The 22629-nt window shown below is 33.9% G+C and overlaps 3 protein-coding genes and 1 long non-coding RNA gene across 5 annotated transcripts; all 4 read left to right on the top strand.

The window, feature by feature from the left end:
- Positions 1-1405: 1405 nt before the first annotated feature.
- LOC100254884 (uncharacterized) lies at positions 1406-2302 on the top strand. The gene has a single exon (XM_002265603.3). The coding sequence runs from the start codon at positions 1427-1429 to the stop codon at positions 2144-2146; it is 720 nt and encodes a 239-aa protein (XP_002265639.1). The 5' UTR covers positions 1406-1426; the 3' UTR covers positions 2147-2302.
- A 1488-nt stretch (positions 2303-3790) lies between these two features.
- Positions 3791-4647, top strand: LOC132253719 (uncharacterized). Its single transcript, XR_009465604.1, has 2 exons — positions 3791-3952; positions 4394-4647. It is a non-coding gene; the product is annotated as an uncharacterized LOC132253719 (long non-coding RNA).
- Positions 4648-8553: 3906 nt separating this feature from the next.
- On the top strand, positions 8554-10961 carry LOC100258300 (probable aldo-keto reductase 2). 2 transcript variants are annotated; one of them, XM_002266241.4, is made up of 5 exons: positions 8554-9354; positions 9451-9651; positions 9821-9993; positions 10078-10180; positions 10362-10961. In XM_002266241.4, exons 1-5 carry the CDS (start codon positions 9142-9144, stop codon positions 10695-10697), a joined length of 1026 nt encoding a protein of 341 aa, XP_002266277.1. In that variant the 5' UTR covers positions 8554-9141; the 3' UTR covers positions 10698-10961. The 2 variants fall into 2 exon arrangements, with proteins under 2 accessions (XP_002266277.1, XP_059593005.1); XM_059737022.1 differs by having other exon boundaries at positions 9175-9354; positions 9447-9651.
- A 3513-nt stretch (positions 10962-14474) lies between these two features.
- On the top strand, positions 14475-19130 carry LOC100241166 (probable aldo-keto reductase 4). The gene is made up of 5 exons (XM_002265991.4): positions 14475-15136; positions 15241-15441; positions 16694-16866; positions 16948-17050; positions 18574-19130. The coding sequence occupies exons 1-5, from the start codon at positions 14924-14926 to the stop codon at positions 18907-18909; spliced, it is 1026 nt and encodes a 341-aa protein (XP_002266027.3). The 5' UTR covers positions 14475-14923; the 3' UTR covers positions 18910-19130.
- The last annotated feature ends 3499 nt before the right edge of the window (positions 19131-22629 follow it).

The following is a 22629-nucleotide window of genomic DNA, read 5'->3' as shown; positions in this document are numbered from 1 at the left end:
TGTTTACCTCTTTGCTTTTAATTTCTTTTTATTATCCCTTGCGTTCAGGACAGGGGCTTCTACGGTTCTACCTCACTCTGCCTTTTGTATTTGTAACCAATGGGTAAATAAAACTGATGTCATTTTAATTATTATTTTTAAACATATAAGTTTATAATATTTGAACCCACCATATATATAACTCATTTTTAATATTTTTATAAATTCAAAAATATTTTTTTCCTTAAAAGAAAAATATGATTATGAGTTAAGTATGCATTTCTATGAACTCGAAGATAATTATTTATTTATCTTTTTATATACCAGACATACTGGTTTGTTGAAAAGGTATTTTGATAATTTTGAGAAAGAAGATTTTTATAATATATTATAAAAATACTTTTGAAAAACATTTATTATTATTATTATTATTATTATTATTATTTTGAGTTTGAAGAAGGTATGAAAGCATTTTAATGAATGCGAGGAGAACTTTTTGGTTTTTTTATAATCATAGAGAAAATATAATCTTCTCGGGAAATATTTAATTTAGTATAGAAAAAGACCATAATAAATGAGAAAATAACCTAATTTGTTGAAGGATGGAAGTGTAGAAGTTTAATTTGCTTTCTATTTTTTATCACAAACAATTAGGTTATGGGAGGTTTGAACAAATGTATGGATCAAATTTTAGAGCTATTGAATGTTGTTAAATTTTCCTTAGTGGGTGAAGTGAAAATTTTCAAGGACTTAAATAATTTATAACTCATTTTGGGTCTTCAAGTGGGCTCTCAAGCTCACATTTCCACCTTCTTTTGGGCTCAATTTTAGAGGCCCATGTAGAAGTCCTTGTGGTCTTCCTTCTACGGGTGATTTGTACAAAAATGACCCTAGGCCTCTTTAGAAGCTTTCTTTCGTAGATCCTTTTCACACTGAGCTCCCAATGATCAAAATATGAAAAATTATAACACCATGAGTAGTTAGATTTTACAAAAATATCTAAAAATAAAAAATAAAAAATATTAATAAATCGAAAATTGATTATGCACAAACACGACTCAAATACATATTAAAGTCATAAAAAATCAAATATATTAAAAATTACATAAAAACTAATAAATTTTAAGAGGATGTCGGGAAAATTCATGATATTATATATATGAGCTTCTTTTAATCTAAACATTCGAGTAAATATTTTATCTTCTCCATGTTAGGGAATCTAAATCAAATCCAGATTAAAATCTGGATCTTAAATATTAAGAGCAGACAATGCGGGTCAATTAAATTTTTATAATGCCACTGGCTCTCGACGTGACTCCAAAGCATCAAAACCTCACCTTCACTTCCATTTCACGTACCTTTCCTATAAAGTCTACTCCTGTTTTTCACATTAGTTTATCATCCAAAAACCTATACCATCCATTAATCTCTACTCCCAAATCCTTCCATGGCTTCCTCTCAAATTCAACAACCACCACTTCCCACCACCACAATCACCATTGAGTCCATTGAATCGTCTCTTCAAAATCTCATCAAGAACTGGCAGAGAAGGCAGAGATGGCAGAGATGGAAGCACGTGTTCAGCTCTAGACAACAAGATAATCTTGGTCACCATAAGAGAGCTCCATGGAGAATCCACCTTGCCAGTTTCCTAGAGTCAACCCCTGTCCATGTTTTCTCTATTTGTTTGCTTCTCACAGACCTCATATTCACTGTCCTTGAAATTTCCTCCTCTCTACTGTCCTGCTCTACCAAGGAGAACAAGAAGGGAGAAACTTGGTACCATTGGGTTGGGATTGGCATACTTGGCCTGCTTTGTATAAAGAGCATTGCACTGGCTATAGCGCTTGGGTTTTCGTTCTTTTGGCGACCCGGGTATGTGGTTGATGGCGCAGTTGTGATCGGGGCATTGTTCTTGGAAGCCTTTCTGGAGGGGAAAGGAGGAGGGTTGCTTGTGGTGGTGAGCTTGTGGAGGGTGGTGAGGGTGGTGGAGAGCGTGTTCGAGCTGAGTGATGAGGCCATTGAAGCACAGATTGAAGCGGTTTTACGCGAGTTTGAGGCACTAAGGGGTGAGAACAGAAGGCTATTAGAAGTGATCGGTGAGAAGGACAAATTGATTGAGAAGCTCCAAGAAGAACTCGATCACTGCAAACAGGCTTGTAATTAATCCTTTATCAGTCTAGTAACTTACATTGTATTTGCTGATAATTATGCAGCCTGGATTAGTTGCTTCCAAGCCAACATTGAAAAAGTTGCATGCAGCAAAATTACTTGGTTTTCTAAAGTATATATGTACTCTATCATTCCTTGTATTGTCTTTTAATTTCGTTTCCAGGGAGTTTTGCTTGGTAATTGGCATTGGTCTTGCAAGGAAAGTCCATGTGTCCAGGAAGAAAACATAGACAACAGAAAAAAAAAAAAATGGTTGGTTTGTAATAAGTATGGCTATCCTAAAGCTAAAGCAAAATACGGTTGAGGAAATTTTTAACTTCCACATATTTCTCCATGTGTCCAGGAAGAAACCAAACATAGACAACTCAGAAGAAAAAAAATGGTTTGTATAAGTATGGCTATCCTAAAGCAAGATATGGTTGAAGAATTTTAAACTTCCACATGTTGCTCAATGGACAATGAAATTGCATATATTTTATCGAGAAAGTGTTGGTGCATCCATTCTTTTATATTCATTTGCTTGCTTGTTGGAGAGATCGAAAAAGAAGTTTATATAAATACAAATTCAACTCAACTTGGTAGATTCTCTATTGATTCAAATTTAGTTTCTACATCTAATAAACAATTCATGATAAGTACATGACATGCTAAAAACTAAGCACTATAGCCACACAAAAGCAAAAATGGCTAAGTAACTTGGTGGCAACCAATTGAACATATGCTAATTTGTCTAACTGATCCAATCAAGCCATTGGAGGGCCTTTGACATAGTATTTGAAGGAAAATGACAATCAAGAGAAACCCTTGAGTAACTCTCCTTCAACAAAGAGAATCCACTTTTGGGTTCTTCACAACCCCAATGAAATAGGTATACATTAGCATAACTTGATTGATTACTCTTCTTTTATGATTGTTTGATTCTTATAAAGGTGAAGGGCACTGAGAGGGCCGGAAATGATGAGGGAAGGAAAATACAAGGAAAAGAATTCTTAAATTTCAAGGAATGTTCACTCCATGCCTTCAAATTAATTGTACAAGCTTTCTCCAATTTTTTCATTTGCCTTTTTCCTCTCCCTCATTGTTCCAAGTGGTATACAAATTTGATATACAGGTAAATGGCCGCCGTAAGTCAAGAAGAAAACTAGACCCGGCGAAGTGTTTGAATCTTTCAAAGCCTGCTCATCTTTAGAGTCATGCATAGCGCAGAAGGTCTTTCAAAGGGCCTAATGCCGGCCAAGGAGAAAATGGGGGGTGGGATGTGGACTGCCTTTTAAATTAAGGCTTCTGGAGATGCTAAGCTAACAAAACATTAAATATATGGGACCCAAAAACTCATACATAGATGTAAAGAGTCACCTGATGGAAATATATGAATACAAGAAAGGAAATATAAGTAGATGAATTTCAAAATTTGGGGGTTTCAACACGGAAAGAGAATCTCACAGGAAAATGTCAAATTTCATCCTCAAACCTCACCCAGTATCACCTGCTGGTTAAAAAAAAAATATGGCTGACTTTGAATAACATGGCTGACTTTGAATTTTGAATGCTATTGTCTTGCTGTTTAATGGAAAAGAAAAAAACAGAGACTGATTATATTGACTGGCAACTATATATATATATATATATATATATATATATAGCACAAAAAAGCTTGATCAAATAGAGAACAAGATGCAAATGGGGAGTTTCTTGAGGATTGCAGCTTTCTATGCTTTGCTTGTAGTTTTTATTGTGCTATCAATGAATTCATGGTCTCTCATGGTAGAAGCAAGAATTCCCGACTTCTCAGCTATTCAAGGTACAAAAATTTCTCCCTACCTCCCTCTCCCTCTCCCTCTCCCTCCCTCTCTCTCTCTTTCAAAATATTGAAAGTACTTATTTTACTTCATTTTGATGTTCTTTCCATTTTTCACTCCCTAAGCACTCCTTAAAGTCTCTCAACTCTCTCTCTCTCTCTCTCTAAATATTGAAAGTACTTATTTTACTTCATTTTTATGTTCTTTCCATTTTTCACTCCCTAAGCACTCCTTAAAGTCTCTCAAGTCCTAGTAATGGAACGAAAAAGAGCTCGAGATAAATGGTTGTTTAAAGGGGCCAATGATTCATTATGAGTTTGATTTGATTCAATGGTGGACATGTCTCTCCACCACAAAATCACTAGCTGTATTTGATTAGGGTAATGCTAATTACACAACTTCTTTCTAATCGCTACTTTATTTTTTTGGGCTCTGAATGACAGAGAATCTCCTGCGCCGAAGTACCAAGGAAGCTACTCCAACTGTGGGATCTCCGGCCGCAAATACTGAAAAAATTGTTCATTGATGACCATCTTTCTGCATGAACTTCTGGCTCTTGCTCATTCTTCCAAAATAAATGGTTAAAAAGAGAGAAGGAAAAATGAAAATATGTAGATGTTGTATACAAAGACAAATTATGAATAAGCTAGGAAGTTTATAATTTTTCTGTTTGTATGATATTAATTCAAGAATCCCAGGAAATGAAATATCTTAAGTTGTCTTCTTGTTTCTGTCACGACTATGATAAGCATCTAAAGTATCTTAATTAAGTATCGATTATTTATGGATCAAAGCAATACCAGGTAGAAATAGGGTACTTGACAAAACTTAATATTTATTAATTAATGACTTAAGTTAATTTAAAAAAATTATACATAAGTTGTTTACTTAAAACTTATTACTTAATTATTATTTTTTAAGTATTAATGTTGTTTGATAAAATTAATTTATAATTTATTGTAAATCATTAAATTGACATATTTATCCTCATAAATTATAACTAGGACAAGTGAGGTTAAGTAATAATGGAAATTGTGGAATAACAAAAAAGATCGTTGAGGTAATTAGCACAAATGATGATAAAAAAATAAAATGAAGATATAGACTTAATAATAAGTTAATTATTTTTACTTACTACTTAAAATTGTCTTTATTTTAAGTCATATTATTAAGTTATTTTATCAAACGTATTTAATTTATTTAATGACTTAAATTAAATTATTAAGTCACTTTAAGTTATTAAGTTGATTTACCTAATACGCACTTAATTTTATAAGAAAATAGAGAAAATAAAATATATGCCAATAAACTGCTCTTCAAACCGGTTTAGTCATTCATAGGTTGGGTTAATCTTTAGATTTGATTTTTTTCTTCAACCAAAAACAACTTAGCCAAGGATGCATAATCACTTCTCTATTTGGCTAACTAGAAAATCCAAAGAGAAAGTAGAAGAAAGAAAGGATATTGAGAAAAAAAATGCAAACTATTGATCAATGGTTCAAATTGTGAAAGTGAAAATGATATGTTTATTGAATCCAAATCCAATACTATCATTAAGTTTTTAGAAAAATTGATAGTTTAAAATTGATCAAATTTATTTGAATTATTTATTTAATTGTGTTAAAATGATCCACACAACCCATTTATGATCCATTTAAATTATATAAATTTTTTAATTTTATATTTTTAAAATTAGGAAAATGAAAAAAGGTTTTCTTTTTAATTGTAAATATCACATAATTTAAAAATTAAATAATTGAAATTTTATGTATTTTAAAGTTACTAAAGTAAAAAATATTTAAATTAAAAATTAAACAAAGTTCAAACATGTGTAAAATTAAAATTTTAATTTATCTTCAATCTTATTGGATATATTATAATGATAAATTAAATAATTAAATCAATTAAGAATTATAAAAAATAAAAAATAAAAAATAAACAATAACTAAAAATATATTTAAAATAAGATTTTATAAATTTTAAATTTTAAAAGGGCTAAAAGGATTATGTTAGTGTAAGTCATTCAAATATGATTATTAAACTGCCCATCTCATGTTTAGATATTGAGTGAATTTTTATTTTTTACCTTAACATTGATCCATTATTACCACTCTATGTTCACTCTTCGCTCTCTTTTAATTTTCTGTATTTTTTAAGTGAATAATTATTCTCCAATTTTCCATTTGGTTTTCCTTTCAATATTTTCCTCTTCCTGCTTGTTCCATGATGTAAACACAACCTTAAACATTATGATGCAAATTTCTTGGCCATATAGATAAATAGTGTTGATGGAGATCAAATTAAAGCACAAGACATGATGAAGTGTTCAAATTTTTTGGAAGATTGCTCATCTTTAGAGTCATAAGGCCTTTCAAAGAACTTAATGCCCGCCAAGGAGGACTTGGGACATGTGAAATGTGTGAATTTTTCAAACATATCCATAGGATTTTTCTTTTATAATAAAAATGTTCTTTTAAAAAATATTATTAAAATATAGTTATTTAAAAAATAAATAAAAAAATACAGTACTTTTAACATTTATTTTATTTTTATACTAAACTCGTTTTTTTTCAAAAAATGAATTCATTTTTTACACTGAATTTGTATTTTCAAAAGACGATTTCATTTTTTATATTGAATTTATCTTTTGAAAAGGAGAGTTCTATTTTTACCTTAAAACGTTTTATACTTAACTCATCTTTTCAAAAGATGATTTCACATTTTTTTTTTATATTGAACTCATTTTTTAATAAGATGAATTTTACTCGAAATTAGAAAGTGCTGTGAATTTAGAATTATTTTTTATGTTATGATATATATATATTATTTAAAATACACCACTCACGTAGAAAAACCCATATCCATGCACACATGAGATGTTTAGTATTTGCCTTAATGGTAAGACATATTGTCTTAATAGTAGGATGTTGATGCTTTTTAAGCCTCATTATTGTCTTATAATGATGCTTTTAGGAATCTTCTTTTTTACTGCTAGTGTTAAAATATATGGTGGGAAATATTGATGCTTTATAAGTGTTATCTTTTCCTAATATTAATTCTTAAAAAACTACATTAACACTTTTTAGAAGAGTCGAGAGATATTAAATTATTTTTTTAAGAAAATAATTATGGTATGTTTCTTGTTTGAACTTGGTGTCATATTCTAAAAATTTATCAAATTTATTCTTCTTTACATGTTCAATTATTTTGACCAAAAACAAAATCCAAAATGAAAAAGCAATATTCATGGTATAATATTGCTAATTATCTGGTCTTAGAAAATTGATTAAAACTTATGAAACATGTAATTTATAAATCCATGTCAATTATATATACAAATTAGCCAATTTATGACTCTAAAATGTCAATATTGCAAAAAAGAAAAAAGAATGTTGAAGAGGAAATTAGCAAAACCACATCTATGAAGCTTGAGCTGTTCATCGATTCATCCAAGCCCACTAGTGTTCTAATATTTCTAAAATACATATTACCACTCAACATAAAGCATCACTAGAAATTTCCCATATTACATCTTGACCTAATTTCATAGGGTATAAGAGTGTAATCGACTTTTTTTAGTAAAGTGTTGAGTCATTTTCAAAATTGGATTATAAGGGAGTAAGTATTTTCCTAGGTTTAAGTGGTTCCCACTCGAACCCATATTCTTTATTAACACAAGGTTTTGAGGTTTTACAGAAATTTAATCATTTATGTGGATAAGGACGTTTTGACAAAAGTGTGGGATTGCACATAAATTTATGATTAATTATTTCAGATTTTTCTAAATTGAGCTAATTAATTAATTGAAACTCATTAAGGTTAACTAATCAATTAAGACCCAATCGGTTACATTAAGTGGTTCAAGCCTAAGTTAGACCAAAGTCACTTAAACCTATAAGAAAGTCTACATAAACTCTTTAGGTTTTAGGGTCTAGTGTATCTCTCTTTGTCTCTTTCACTCTCTCTTCTCAATGTGTATAGCAACTCTACATAAGTGTCGTGGATATAGGAAAAAGTCATTGGGTGAAGGATTACAAGATTTTCAAGTTGCATAAATTGGAATATGATTTAGGTTATGTAAGTGCTAAAAAATACCTATTTATTAAATGAGTTATGCAAATTAATATGAATTTTGTCTAAACACGATTATAGTACTCAACCTAAACTTAGGAAAAACGTGTTGGGTTCAAGTCATCTCGACAAATCTAACTCTAATGGAGTCTAGAAAAAAATGAGAATGAAAGTAATGCATAATAGAGTTTTAGAAAGAAAGATGTACTAGAAGAAAATGCTACTATACTTCTACAACTGAGAGCTGTTATGACATCTATACAAAAGAAATGATCAAGATTGGTCACAATCTCTCCACAACATAAAGTAACAGCATATGAACTAACTAATAACTAGAAACAACTAACAACCTAAAAAACACATGAACTACAACATAGTTAGAATAGCTGTGGGAGCGATGGGAAGGTTGGCTTGTACAAGTGAGTGAGGGGTTGTGATATCGACTTTGTAAGAGTTACGTTATACTTGGCTCAAAGGATGGCAAGCTGTGAGGCTTTTGGGATATATAGTTGCTTTAGCTTGTGGCATTTCCATGAAGCTGACTTGTGTGTTCCTTATCTTTTTGTGTTTTGAGAGGTGGCTTGGGCCATGTGTGGGTGCCATCGACAGTGACGGTGGGTGTATGGTTTTGGTCAAGGTGGCTTCGTTCCGTGGTATTCAAAATGGAGATGCCTGATACAGTGAGGAGGTTTGAGATGAAAAATTCGTCTGCATCATGGTGTTTTGAGGGGTATGTTTTGTTGGCATTCTTGTTTTGGATTCTTGAAGTTCATTTTACTCAGCTTTTAATCGACTTTTTCCACTTTTATCAAAACAACCCACTTTTGGAGTCCTTATCCATCTCCGACGAATAGGATAATTTTCCCTTCTTCAAAATCTATATAAAACCAACTACTAATATTCCCTAGTTCCAATAATTTCATCTTTCGCGCAAGCCCTTGCGTCATGGTTTTTAGACTTAAAAGAGTTACATTTCAAACATCTGCCCTACTATCATTTGACTAGCAACCTTTTGGTCTCTTTCCGCAACCATTCTCTTGTCGGGACTCGGAGATAAATACGGGAAACAGAAAGCCCAGACAGCACCACGTTTGGCAAAGAGTGCGTAGTGGTGGGAAGAATGAGTACGGTGAAGAGAATGAAGATGGGCACACAGGGTCTGGTGGTTTCGGCACAGGGACTAGGATGCCTGGGCATGTCCGCCTTCTATGGCCCTCCAAAGCCAGACGAGGACATGATCCCCGTCATCCACCATGCCATCAACCGTGGCATCACCTTCCTCGACACCTCCGACGTGTACGGCCCCTTCATCAATGAAATCCTTCTCGGCAAGGTCCGTCCCTCAATTCTCTCCATGATTTTTTTGGTTCTGCTAAGTGTTAGCCGTTTGGTAGCTTAAGGTTTCATGGTGGGCGGGGGTGTTAGACAGGCTCTGAAGGGAGGAATGCAGGAGAGAGTTGAGCTGGCTACGAAATTCGGGGTCATAATCAAGGACGGAAAGTTTGAGGTGCGTGGGGACCCGGCGTATGTGAGGGCGGCGTGCGAGGGGAGCTTGAAGAGGCTGGAGGTTGACTGTATTGATCTCTATTACCAGCATCGCATCGACACTCGGCTGCCCATTGAAGTCACGGTTTGTGCCTTCTTCCCACTTTCTGTAGTTAGTTTTTGGCAGTTATTACATTGATTTTGTTTGTTTAATCGAGGAAAAATTCTCTATCTAAAATTCCTCTGTTTAGGACAAGCTTCCTTTTTTTTTTTGGGTGCCTGTTCGTAATTATATCATTTACATGGTTTGAAAGATGGGAGAACTGAAGAAACTAGTTGAAGAGGGTAAGATAAAGTACATAGGTCTGTCTGAGGCCTCTGCTTCAACAATCAGAAGAGCTCACGCTGTTCATCCCATAACAGCTGTGCAGTTGGAGTGGTCCTTGTGGGCACGAGATGCAGAGGAAGACATAATTCCTACTTGCAGGTGAGGCAGCCATGAGACTGAAAATTCTGTTTGTGGTGCATTTAAAAAATCTAAGTTTCTAGCTAATCCTTCTTATTTGCTCAGAGAACTCGGCATTGGGATTGTTGCATATAGTCCTCTAGGGCGTGGATTCCTTTCTTTAGGGGCCAAGGTGGCCGAGAACCTGTCAAATGATGACTACAGGAAGGTCAATTTAATTTCATTGCATTTCAACCTTTCCTTGAATGTATGAAATTGCCTCATGGCATAACTTTCTGTCATGGCATCAGTAAGCAGGACTGTAGTCTGAATTACGTTGTTGTGTGATTACATCCTCTTTCATGTTGGGTTTCAAATTTTGTTCCTGAAGTTCATGTTTTGCATTGCAGACTCTACCACGATTCCAACCCGAGAATATTGAGCATAACAACATCCTTTTTGAGCGGGTTAAGGAAATTGCAACAAGGAAGGGATGCACTACATCACAGCTAGCTCTGGCCTGGGTCCATCACCAGGGGGATGACGTGTGTCCCATACCAGGAACTACCAAGATTGGGAACCTGGACCAGAACATTGGGGCCTTGTCACTCACACTAACACCAGAGGAAATGGCTGAACTGGAATCCATTGCTTCAGCAGTTGCCATTAAGAGTGACAGATTCCAGGGTACCTCACTTACCTGGAAGGCCTCAGATACTCCACTCCTTGCTTCCTGGAAAGCTTGAAGGACATTAATATATAATGACTGGTTGATTGTGCTTGTGTTTATTTGGACTGTTCAAAAGCTATGCCGAGTTCCTAAACCTTGCTGCATCAGAGAGTGTATTTCTGATAAAGGCAGTGTATTTTTCTGATTTCCAGAAGACCAGAATGGTAAAGTTTTAAGCTTAGGAGATGTTTGAAAGCCATTTGAATCTTTAAAAGATTTGCCATAATCTTGTATTACTGCAGAAATCTTGTAAGCTGATACTAGAAGTGGTTGTTCTATACCTTATGGACGTTATGTTAGGTTCTGGGAAAGAAAAAAATGAACTTTTGTCCCAATTTGGTTAACTTTGCTTAACCTTCTTTTATAAAAATATTATTTTATCCCAATTAAAACTATAAACTTTTGCTTCTAGGGTTAGGAAAGACCTGAGCAGGCCCTACTCTAGTAATGGAATCCATAAATCCAATTCCTTTTATGGCTCTCCCATCCACCAGCCTCTCTCCTCTTCCCAATATTCACTCAGTGCTGCAAAGCAATGTCCAAGAGAACCATCTTTCTCTTTTCCTCTCATAACTAGCTACCAAAAAGGAATTGATGCACAAGTGGGTTAACATATCTAAAAGGTGTACCTAAAGGCCCACTTAATGGAGATAACAAGGAGCTATCAATAGCAAAGGAACCTCTACCAAGCTCTCAACTGATTGGGAATGTTTACTTGCATTTTTATAAAATTTGGGATTTTTTTTCTGAAAACCTTATTGTTTTATTCATTTGCATGGGAAACCATAAAAAATTGAGATTAACATTTTTGACATTGTTTTGAATCTTCCATTTTTATTGATTACAACTTTCGAAGATTCCATTTACATTGATTACATGTGACAAACTTTTATTTTATGGCTCTAGCAATAAGGGTTAAGCTACTGACCTTTGATACCCTTATTGCGCGAGTGATGATCTCTTTGTACGTAACCTAGTCAATAGCATAATTACTAACCTATAATATACCATTAGATTGGATATGGTTTCATCCATCAGTTGGAGGAAAACCTAAGATCAACCACTTTTTGTAAGTTCCATTATGTTGGATGCCTTATGTAAAAGTTAAGAGATTTTTTATTTGTATATAAAATAGTTATGAACTTGAACTATTTATTTAAAAGTGTTTGTCATATGTTTTTCAATATTATTATATGATCCAGCATGTGAAAGTTAACAACTTTTCTTACATAACTTAGAATATGCACATGAACATTTTATTAGTTTAATTAAATTTGTAATCACAATAAATACCATATATTCTTATTTTACTTTTTGCAAAAAAATATATATTTAATCTATGTATGCAATATATCTCCTTATTGGGCTTTCAAGCTCATCCTTTGTTGTTGATTATTATTATTATTATTTTAAGTATTTTGATGTTAGTGAGGAGTGTCTTGGCTAGGTTGAGCAATCTATCATAAGTCTTTTTTAAATATTCAATTCACTTTGGTTAAGATGGATTTGAGACGTTTACAAATTGTTTAATGGAGTTACATTTGGAGACTTATTCTTTATTCAAAAGTTGCTTTTAGTATGATCCGACTATTATTTAAATATGTTCGATCAAAGTAGTCAGTTAGATGACTAACTACAATTTATTCTATTTTGACATCATTCACACATTAGGCTTTAGGGTTCCACATGTGAAATGATAGTGATGCTCCTAACCTTTAAGTTCGAGGTACCACACCGCCAATCTATCTCATTGTTTATTTATTGTATGCTACATGTATAAAACAATTATACTTAGAGGTGTCAAATGAGCCAAGTTGCCTAGTTTGGCATGTGGCTTGACATGCCAAAAGGCCGGTTTGGGTTGGCACGACCTAATTACTATAGTGGGTTGTGTCGGCACTACTCGGTCCTTTGGGCCATGCCGGGCTTAAGGAGATGACCCGTCGTGCCATTGTGTCGACCCACTTGGCTCATTCAAATATTACTTTTTGCCTTTTCCTTTTTACATGTCAAATGTCTATAATAGATCTCTTAACAATTATATAATGACAATTTTAAAGGGTAAAAAATAAGTCAATAGCTATTCTTTATTTTTGTGTCAAATGTCTATATTACATCTTTCAATAACTATGTAACGACTAGTTTAACGAATAAATAAATAAATAACTCACTATTACTATTTTTCATGTCAAATTTTTATAATACCAATCTCAACAATTATATAACTAGTTTGAATAATAAATAAGTAAATAACTAACCAATAATTTTCTAGAAACACCAATTCATTTCAATTCTTTCTCACATAGTTATCTATTTTATCTTTTCACATTTTTTATAATTATCTCTAATCTCTCTTTCTACAATCCTCTAATTTTAAATTATCTACAAGTTCTTCAATTCACTCTTTACATTATTCTTTCCAACTCTTCTTCAAATTAAAGTTCTTCGTATCATCCATGCCCCACATTCTTGCCTTGCATCATCCATGCACCACCATGGCTAAGTTGAGCTTTGTTACCGCAACACCATGCCATGTCTAAGTCATTGGACTTGGTGCACTAACAAGCCATTGCGCCCATAGCTAGTCATCTCCATGCATAAGGCATTACACTCTTATGCGATTGTCTGAAGGGATTCTAGCCTTGTGCCCTATGCCATTGTGACCATGGGTTGCATACCATCACATGTCATTGTGCTCATGTGTAGATACTAGTAAGGCTCATTTGTGTGCTTTGCCCATGTATGAGGCCTTACATTATGTGCCTTTGGTGTGGCCAAGCTCAAGCCATATTGGCTTCCTTGAGTTATGTCACCCATTTCTCCCCTCTTAAAGAGCATTTTAGGACATTTCCAAAGTGTACGAAGGGGACATTAGGGGTACTTGAGGAGGTATAATGATTATTCATTAAATATGAAAAATCCAAAAGAAAAAAATAATCAAATTCCCTTTTAAAGCTTCCTCTTTAAGGGAAAAGTATTAGCATCCCAAAATTCAACACATGAATTTTGGCCTAGTCAAACTATGCCACATGATGAGTTGCGAGCAACATCATGTTGTGTCTTGAGTGGTATTGTGTTGTGTCTCTTGTTGGATGGTGTGCTACAACGTATTGAGTCACATATTGTGACATGTTGTGTGATATGCTATAACATGCTAAGTTGTGTGCTGCACCATCAATATTCACCACTAAACTCACTTATGACCCATTTGTAAGTCTCAGTTTCTACCTTGCCTCTATCCCAAGGCCCGCATGGATGCAAGGTGCTTACTTATAAAGCCCTTGGCGCTGTATTATTTGAGTTAAGCGGCTAAAATTAGACCACTTGATAACATTATTCATATACATGCACACATGTTAAAAAAAATAATTTCAATCAATTGCGAAAAAAATGAAATTTTATAAAATTCAGAACTAAATTTATGGCATATGAAACCATCATTTAATTTTAATCATAGATTTCCAAAAAGAATAATCTAAAAGTGTAAGGCAATAACAATTAATTAATCAATTATCCTATACTTCCATATGAAGTAATGATGATTAAAATAATGAATGTGGGTCACAAACATGACATGGTAGATGAAAATCCACACTCATTAATTCTGGTTTAGATATGATATTTTGTCTTCATCTCAAAAGAAATATAATCCTTAGCTTAGGACACAATGATGTTTCATAAAATTATATCCATTGGACTAAATTCCTTACGAATTTTTTTTGTGTGGGTATTTGTGGTTCAGACATGATATTAGATGCCAACCCATTAAAGATAGTTTGGGTATTGTGTAGGTCGAATATCCTTCCGTCCAAATTTTATATCAATCGCTGAATTTTGGGCTTGCTTTTATATTATTTATATTCTTTGGACCCAATTCATGCCTGGCTTAAGCTCAATTCTCCCAATAATTTTTTTATTAACAACATTTGGTTAAATTCAGTATGAGCCTGGCCCCAACTCCGAATCTGGATGGCACAGAGTCGGATCGGCCGGCCTGGCTAGCACCATAGTCTAGAATCTCTAGATTGTTTGAAATTGCGGCATTTAGCGCAAGCCTTTGCGTCATGTGTTAGGATACTCACATCATCTCACCTACCACCACTGACTGTCACCTGTCGGTCAAATTATCCGAAATGATAATGATAACCCAACATCTTGTTGGGACAGAATTTCCCTCCCTGCTTATAAATACTAGGAAGTAGCAACCGCTTTTGGCAGAGAGTAGGAGAGTGTTAAGGGAAGATGGGTAGTGTAAGGAGGATGAAGCTGGGCTCACAGGGCCTAGAGGTTTCAGCTCAGGGACTTGGGTGCATGGGCATGTCCGCCTTCTATGGCCCTCCCAAGCCGGAAGAAGACATGATCGCTCTCATTCACCACGCCGTCAACAGCGGCATCACCTTGCTCGACACCTCCGACATGTACGGCCCCTTCACGAATGAAATCCTTCTCGGCAAGGTCCTTCAATTCTCTCCCTGCATTTCAATACTTATTTTCATCCATTGTTACCCATTTGATTGCTTTAAGGTTTTCGGTTTTCGGGTGGGTTGGGTGTCGGGCAGGCTCTCAAAGGAGGAGTGAGGGAGAAAGTTGAATTGGCTTCCAAATTCGGGATTATATATGCGGACGGGAAGCGGGATGTGCGCGGCGACCCGGCGTACGTGAGGGCGGCGTGCGAGGCGAGCTTGAAGAGGCTGGAGGTTGATTGTATTGATCTCTATTACCAGCATCGCATCGACACTCGTGTGCCCATTGAAGTCACGGTTTGTGCCCCTTTTCGCCCTTTTCGCCCTTTTCTTCAGCCATTTTTTTGGGTATTCCTTAGATTGATCTTGCCTGGTTGATTCAGTCCTGTATTTGGGGATTCCAGTTACTTTCCCAAATTTAGGAGTTGATTGGTGAATTTTTGTGTAATTTGAGGGAAATGCTTTATCTTGTTAAAATTATTGGTTCACTGTACAGTTTGATTCTGTTTATGGCTACTGTTTCTGTGTCTTTCAAATTCTGAGACCTTTCCCTTCCAATTCTTTGATGTCTGCCTTGTGGAAAAATTTTCAACTCCCCTTAAAATTTTGATTAATCTGGAAACTGGGTATTGTTTTAGTAGCCATTTCAGTCATGTCATAGAACATCAAAGATTTCTTTCATTATTTCATGGATCTTCTAATTTCTAACTATTAGATGCAAGATTTGGTCTGTGAACCTCTTAAAAATGTGTTTGGAACAAGCATGGTGACTAATAAATCGCTATCCCTTATGCTTCCCACTAGTACTTTGTTTCTGTAGCTCTATGCTTGAAGGCAAAGCCCTGGTACTGCAAATTGGGTTGCTCCAATAGGAACTCCTTCATCTCTTCCATTTTCTATTTTCTTTTGGATGAAGGAACCACTGTTAACAAGATCTTCACCACTTACCTTGTCTTTTTGTTCATTTAAGACGTTAGAGGTAGTCATGAAGTCATTAGACCTAGGATTCATCTTGTATTGGGAAAACCTACATGAGATAGGTGCTATCATTGACTACTTACAAAATAGTGTTAGACAGGGCTATGCCATTAATTGAGAGGGTTAGGCTTTTCCATTGGAACAGGCATCAGTCACTTTAGAAGTAATGTATATTATCAGTGTTACTCATTAGCCATTCAGAGAACCCTGGTCTTCTGTAAATCATCCAGCCAAAATTTCTTTTCAAGATTGTTACATTTATCCACTTTGTGTACAAATCTGAGTCAAATTTCCCCATGGAAATGCAAAATTATTTGACTCCTATTTGGTTCTGTTTCTTAATCCCATCATCATCCTCTTGTTAGACTATAAACAGCCAAAAATTTTGCGTTTAAGGATCCTTGTGTCTGTAACTTGGTTTGATTGCTCTAACAAAAGGCTATGGTAGTGTATGATGATTATCTTGCCCATTTTTCTATTTATTTTTATACGAATTTCTCTGTTTTTACAACATGTTTTTTTTTTCTTTTTTATATGCTTGTTGTAATTCTGTTATTCACATGTTCTTAAGATAGGAGAACTCAAGAAACTAGTTGAAGAGGGTAAAATAAAGTACATAGGTCTGTCTGAGGCCTCTGCTTCAACAATCAGAAGAGCACATGCAGTTCATCCCATAACAGCTGTGCAGTTGGAGTGGTCCTTGTGGACAAGAGATGTAGAGGAAGAGATAGTCCCTACTTGCAGGTGAGGCATCTCTGAGACGAAAACGCCGTTTGAGGTGCATTTGAAAGTTTAATTTCCAACTAATCCTTCTTTTTTGCTCAGAGAACTTGGCATCGGGATCGTTGCATATAGCCCTCTAGGACGTGGATTCTTTTCTTCAGGGACCAAGTTGATTGAGAACTTGTCAAACAATGACTTCAGAAAGGTTTGTATACATACCACATGCATTTTAATTTTCATAATATAGATTAACATTACATCACACTTTATATATTTTGAGCATCATTGATAAGTGTTGTGAATTTGATTGCCTTACAAGTCCATCTACAGGTTTGGACAAGATAAGCCTTATCAGGTTGAAAGTGTGGTTTAGGCACGCTTATGGATCAAATTATTTCTACTGTTGATTTATTATGTTTTCCACCAATGCCCTTGAGACAGTTGCACTAAATAGTACTGTCACTTGTGTTGGGTCCCAAACCTTCTCTAATTCATTCAGAAACTGCTATTTCTTATTTCTTGCTTCTTTTCATTATGGTGTTATAGAGGACTGTTGAACAAGGTAACGTTGTTTCAATTGGAGTGTCTAAAGTTTAAATGGAGTCATATTGTTAAAAATTTTAAAAAGGAGTTTTTTCCTTTAATTTGTAGAGCCAACAAGAGAAAGGAAATGAATTTCATTTCATTTCCCCTTATTTTAACTCCTCTTCGTTCATTGCCTTACTGTGAATGGAGAATAAGCTTATAGGGCATTCGGAAGCCAGCAACTTTGCCCTTTAATTTAAAATCTGATTGTTGATTAGGTTTTATCTGTAAATGCATATCTAGTCTATCTCTTTGATAGTGTGCTTTCCTGGCCTCGTGCCATTTTTAACTTTGAGGCCAGAAATATATACAACCAGTTGGTTAAAAAAGGTCCTTTTATTTCTTATTTGGCCATGACAAAGTTTGTGGTGATTTGATGTTTGAAGTTCCACAAGACAAAGCACCTTCAGCCGCAGCAGCATTTCTTGTTTGTTTCCATTTTTGTTAGAGCTGGTCCGACAAACTATGCTGGCCTATATGGCCTATGTTTTCTGGAGAAACAAGTCCCAGAACGTATTGTTTTCTTTATAAACTCTGTGACCCAGAGGTGGTATAGTTTATACTTCACCTAAAATGTACAGAAAGATTATAAATGAAAGAATATTAGTAAGCATCACTATCTACCAGAATACCATATCTCTTTTTCTTATGCAGCCCTTATATTTCTACTCTATTTTTTCTTTATTTTAATTGAATATTTTAGTTCAAATGACTGGATATCTTTTCTCTGAGGCTCATTGTATCAGGGAGAGCCCAATTCAGGAGATGATTTTTGACCACTGATAATGCAATGTATTCAGAACAATAGCTGATTTGGTTATTTATTTTTAATTGTTGGGAGGCCATTTCTTGAGAAAGAAGCTGGTTTATTTGGATAATTCATGTTATGAAAATACCTCAATACCGTGACATAGTGTCATGATATTCACAATGGCACTTGATTTAGTCAACATTGTCCAAGATCTTATAGTCTGTTCAAACTTCAAACAACAGGGCTTGATTCTATATTACGGCTAGGAATATCAACTAATGTTAAAAAGCGCATGTGTCATCTTTAACTCTGAATAATGATGTTATGCAATTATGACCTCTTTTATGTTGGGTTTTCAATTTTGTTACTGAAATGTGTGTTTCAAATTGCAGAACCTACCAAGGTTCCAGCCAGAGAATCTTGGGCATAATAAAATCCTTTATGAGAGGGTTAGTGAAATTGCGACAAGGAAGGGATGCACTCCATCACAGCTAGCACTGGCCTGGGTCCATCACCAGGGCGATGATGTGTGTCCCATACCGGGAACTACCAAGATTGAAAACCTCAAACAAAACATTGGGGCTTTGTCAGTGAAACTAACTCCAGAAGAAATGGCTGAACTAGAATCCATTGCTTCAGCAGATGGTGTTAAGGGTGATAGATATGAGAGCACTGCATTTACATGGAAGACAGCAGACACTCCACCCCTTGATTCCTGGAAAGCTTGAAAGAGGCATGATCCTTGCAGACTTGCAGTACAATTAAAGTAACTCCTTATTGCCTCGGAAACTCGTATGTATTTGCATTTTATGTGTTTTTGGAGTGTTGAGAAACTATGGAGTTCCTAGAGGTTACTGCATCATAGAGAGTGTTTTGTGTGAGGCAGTGTGTTTTTATGATTTTCTGAGGATCATAATACTAAAGTTTTAATAAAAAGGAGTTGAATAAATTAGGAGCTTGGGCATTGCAGGAGTTTAAAATTACATTATCAGTCCTAAAATACAAGAACACAAAACAACATGAAAAGTGCATTTGACATTGATTTCAGAAAACGTTTCTAGATTTTTTAACATTTACATAATAGATTTTTTTTAAAATTATTACCAAAAGGACTCTAAATCTTAAAATTATTAGCAAATGGACTCTAAATCTTATTTTTAGGCGGATCATTGACTTGTAAATGCTACCATGTGTCATCATATATACATACTTATTTACATCATAGTTACTATATTTATAAATAAATTACTTCAACTTACTCTTTTTAAAAATCAAAATAGAAAGTCTGTCCATTGGAGTGCTAAGTTACCAATTAGCCAATCCATCATAATTGTTAGGAAAAGTGAGTTTTTACACACTCACGTGAAAATAATTATAAAATAAGAACCTTCTAAAAATAATTCAAGTTTCATTTTTTTATTGATGAAAGTAGTACTTAAGTTGGTCAAATGTACTACATTTGATAAAAAAGTGTATGAAATACTAATTATTTTTAGATAGTTACTTAAAATTTGTATTTTATAAACTTGAGTTCTATTTTACGGTTTTATTTTTATATGAGTGTATGAAAACATGTTTTCCCTAATTGCTAATGTAACTTTAATAATTTTTTTTTAGTATTTTTTTCTCTACAATCCAAGTGCCTAAGATGAAGAGAGATTAATTTTTTTTATTGAGAGACATGTCCCACAATAATAACTGTCTTTACAAATTGAATTTTGGCCTCGAATCTTGGACCTAATCCAATTCGGTCTTTGCAAATGGCTCCCATCAAGAACTTCATATCCCTTTCTTAGTACAAAGTGTTGAATAAAATTATTTTCTTATATTTAACTTCACTATAAAATAATATAAAAGAAAAATATATGAGAAATATGTTTGAAATTAAGGGAAGTTAGGAAAATTAGGGATGTGGTTATATTATTGAAAACTGAAAAGGAAAAAGGACATGTGGCAACACAAAGAAAAGGCAGCACATTGGCTGTTGATGCAAAGGAGGATTTTGCCATTGAAAAATCTGGATTTTTGGAACGAATTCACTGCTATAAATGGATAAAGAGGAAATCCAAGAAAAGCATGCACAATACATGAACCTCACGTGCTCCACACTATATTTTTAATTTTTTTCATTGCCGGTCAAGACAACCTTCTTCATTCATTTTTAAGAGGAAGACTAGTGTGGGTTAGTCATGGGTCATCAGTGAAATTGTTCTCATCTATTTTCTTCAAATAAATGAGTGGTCCTCCCATCTATTTCCTTCAAATAAGTGGGTTGTCCTCCCTAGAGTATCTACTTCTTAATAAACTCTAGGGTAATTTATCACCTAATTTTTTTTGTCTACTTCAAATTAGTATGAGAAGTTTGATTAATGTAGTAAGGTTAGCTTATTTTCATTGAAAAATAGATCACAAGGAGTTATTCTTTTAGTATTGCTAGTTGCACACTAGTTCCTTATTCTACTTGACCTTTAGTTTACTGTAGTATTAATGGAGAGGCAAATGTGTTATCCTAACTAGTATACAACCGGTATTTTTTCATATGAGTGTATGGAAATACGTTTTTCCCTTATAACTTTATTTTTTCTCTATAATCCAGGTGACTAACATGAAGAGATATTAATTTTTTATTGAGAGACATGTCCCACAACAATAACTATCTTTACAAATTGAATTTTGGCCTCGGATCCTGGACCTAATTCAATTCGATCTTTGCAAATGGCTCCCATCAAGAACTTCATTTATCTTGTCTACTTTAGATTGACCTTATTAAATGGAAAAATCATCCATTCTTAATAAACTCTAGGGTAAATTATATCATCTAATTTTTTTTGTCTACTTAAGATTAGTATGAGAAGTTTAACCAATGTAATAAGGTTAGCTTATTTTCATTGAAAAATAGATCATAAGGAGTTATTCTTTTAGTATCGCTAGTTGTACACTAGTTCTTTGTTCTACTTGACCTTTAGTATATTGTAGTATTAATGGAGAGGCAGATGTGTTATACTAACTAGTATAGAACCTTTAACATCATTGCAATTAATAATGGAGGCCAATTGTATGAGTCTCTAATTGAAGAACTGACAGAATGGGTTACTTACTACTCCAACATTTAGTATGTCATCAATGAGGCATTATTCCAATGTCTTTTTATTGTCATGATTTGACAATGAAGCTAGTGATTTTTATGTTTACATTTCACTAAAAACAAATGGAAGAGTGGTATTTGAAACCATTGTTCTAACATACAAGGTGTTATCAATGAGATATTATGTCAACCTCTTAGTGCCATCAAGGCCTAATTAATGGAGCTAGTAAGGTTTGCTCTAATATTTCACTATCAAATAGTGTGTTATCAATAAAGAATTATTTCATCATCACTATCAGGCCAATGGAGCTGATAGTTTTGTTTTAGTATTATACTAATTAGGAGACTAACAATAAAGGCTATTGTTATTGTATCTAGCATGCCATCATAGATACCATCAATAAGGCATTATTCCAAGTGTATACCCTAGTATTGTTATGGTTTGATCCACGGGACAAGTCACTTGGACTGTATTAAATGACCTAAACTCAATACATGCTCAAGTTACTTAAATCCACTAGAAGTCTATATAAATTCCCCTTAGGGGTTGGGGATTCAATTTTGTCTTCCTATGCACTCTAGAGAGAGGAAAGTCCTAACCACCACCTCTCCGTGAGACTTTCACCATCTCCAATGCTTAAATTCAAGAAGAAAGAGAGCCATTGGGTGGAAGAATTTTGGGTTTGTGAGATTTACGATCATAAACCTTTGTTGTAATTAAAATACTAAACCCTAAATATTTGATAACTTTGGCCAAGAAAAACAAAAGATGGATTTACCATGAGTTTATAGTATTTTGGATCATTGTCCTTTAGGATCAACTTAATGTGTAGAAAGATTAATTATTTTCTAATATTAATGATACCTTAATTTAAATAAATAAGGATAAAATATGAACAAAATTTTCTTAACATATTTAATGAAATAAATCTAACAAAGAAAAATGTTATGAAGAGTTTCTTGATGCAGTGTCAAATCCTTAGAGAGAGAGCAAATAAAATCTAGGGTTTAAGATCAAAATCAATCACGATCAAATTGAATCCTACACCTAATATTGCATGCAAAACTTAGATGTTTTTTTTTAAGCATAGTTTCTTAAATCAATTAAATATGCTTTTGATTTCCAATTTTATTCCATTAAAAGCCTATATACATCTTATAGATTTGACCCTTAGATTCATTAATAGTAAGATTAAATTATAGTAACTAAATTGAGGCCTTTCTAAAAATCACTGGTATCGTAGTAAGAATCCTCTTTACCTTATCTAGGGTAAACTTATAATATAAATGATTTATTCCTATCAATTCAAACTTTATTTTTTATTTTATTTTATTTTTTGTAATTAATCTTTCTTTTTTTTAT

This window comes from Vitis vinifera, chromosome 5 (assembly GCF_030704535.1).
Source record: "Vitis vinifera cultivar Pinot Noir 40024 chromosome 5, ASM3070453v1".
NCBI classification, from domain to species: Eukaryota; Viridiplantae; Streptophyta; class Magnoliopsida; order Vitales; family Vitaceae; genus Vitis; species Vitis vinifera.
Note: the sequence above shows the minus strand (reverse complement) of the source record. Positions and strands in the feature narration are given on the sequence as shown.